Below are 1,912 nucleotides of genomic sequence, written 5' to 3'. Positions count from 1 at the left end.
TCTTTCATAGTCGTCATCAGGAGAGAGTAAATAATTCAGGGTGTCRGGTCTCTGAAGGCAGCTGAAGGCTTGCTGAGGATGACGGCCGGGTCTGGGTTAACCCTCTCATGTTGTCTCACATTAACTGGCTCAGACTGGCTGCATGTTCAGAAGCAGACCAGCATTTATTCTGCTTCTTCTCCTCCTCTGGGTGTGATGTTGCATTCTTTTTCATCAGTACAAAATCACAACTTTCTGACATGAATCGTGCAACATCGCAGTAATCACTGCTCTGTTTGTTTACTCCTTACAGTTTTTTAAGGGGGGGAACGTTCGGTCTGCTCCAGACTCTTATCCACTCTAATTTCTCTTCCTGCCTCTCACAGATTTTTTTATTTCATTTTATTTATTTTTTGTGTGTTCAGATCTACAGACTACGGCTCCACGTACGAGAGAATGAACGACAAAGTTGGATCCAARACGGTCCTCAGTTATTTATACGTGTGTCCGACCAACCAAAGGAAGGTGAGCTTTGATTCAACACGAGTTTTCCTCTGTTTCTGCTTGAGATGAATCATTTATTTAAAAGGATTTGATTAATCTTACAGCTGGTTTGTGGCATTCTGAACAAACTACTGCTTTCATTTAATTTAACAAAATTATTTTCATTCAGTAAAATGGTAAAGTTTTTTATCATAACCATTTCCAGTTTTGTATAGCCTGACCCACACTGCCAGGGACTTTAAGGGGCCATTCAAATGATTTGATTAATTGTCTTTACTTGATTGACACCTCATTTGATCAACTGGAGTCATCTATTGGCTCCAGAGCCCAAAATGTGTGACAAAGCTCCTCATGTCCCGCCCACGGTACATGTGCTAGATTGACTGTAGAATCGGCCAGTCAGCTCTGAGCTTCATCCTGACCCCACAGCTCTGTAGCMAATCACATTTATCTAGTGGTGAGAACAACAGACATGGAAAACATGGATCTTAAATCGTTTTTTGGACATTTATCTGACTAAACAAGCTGTTAAAAAGGAAATATGTTTGTTATAAAGTGTACTGAGAGCTTCAAGGTGAGGAAGAGTGATTTTTGTGGGCAGGAAAAGTAATAAAAGGACGGATTATACCACTTCCTATCGCCATTCTGAATTGTTCTTTTCACCAGAAAGTGAGGACAAATATGCATCAAACGTGAGTGAGAAACATTATTTTTTTGCTGCTGGTGGCTTTATAAGCTGTGTGGATTGAAATGTTTTGATAAAAGTGAGGATATGTTTGTTTTTTGGGTTTTGACTGTTTGTGGAGATTTGCTGAACGTCCTCCAGCTGGGATTAATATTGCTGAATATGAATATATTTGACGTATTTAACCATACTGTGAGTAAATATGGATGGTAGAATGTGATTTGTTGGGCTGGGTTTTTATCTTTAAGTTGAGCCCTCAGAGAAGTCTTTGTGTCGAAGCATTTAGAAATGACAGTGTTTGGAAAAAGTGTCCAGTTTGGACAGATTTGGACATGTGTCCAATTATGAAATAGGACTAAAGTGCAGTTTACAGTAATATGTTACAGTAAGATTCAGATATTTCACCCTGGAAACATTTATTGGCACACTTCCATCTCTTTCTGGTAAACCTCCGACTTGATTTGTGTTCAGGCAATGAGCCAGAGCCAAAAATACATGCTCCTATAAACACGACTGATCCTGCACTAACGTTTACACTTGAAGTTTCACCTTTAAATATAAAGTTAAGTCATAAACAAACAAACAAATAAATCTGACATAAGAAAGGTTTCAGCTCTTCTTAAAAATCTACTGAAAGAACAAAATGATTGATTCAATGATCACAAATCACAAATCAGATCACAAATGATTCAATAAAATTTGTTCTTAAATACAAGCACATATTTTACAAAAGTCAGATTTTAA

General features: G+C 37.9%; 1 protein-coding gene across 1 annotated transcript in view; it reads left to right on the top strand.

Moving 5' to 3' along the window:
* Positions 1 to 403: 403 nt before the first annotated feature.
* The window catches only part of LOC106524473 (VPS10 domain-containing receptor SorCS3), a gene marked incomplete in the record, with an annotated part of 110,456 nt that continues 108,947 nt past the window's right edge, over positions 404 to 1,912 (top strand). The window contains 1 exon segment of the mRNA XM_014018283.1: positions 404 to 504. Within this exon segment, the coding sequence (XP_013873737.1) occupies positions 436 to 504 (69 nt within the window).

The sequence above is a fragment of the Austrofundulus limnaeus genome, unplaced genomic scaffold, assembly GCF_001266775.1.
Source record: "Austrofundulus limnaeus strain Quisiro unplaced genomic scaffold, Austrofundulus_limnaeus-1.0 Scaffold189, whole genome shotgun sequence".
Lineage (NCBI taxonomy): Eukaryota > Metazoa > Chordata > Actinopteri > Cyprinodontiformes > Rivulidae > Austrofundulus > Austrofundulus limnaeus.
Note: the sequence above shows the minus strand (reverse complement) of the source record. Positions and strands in the feature narration are given on the sequence as shown.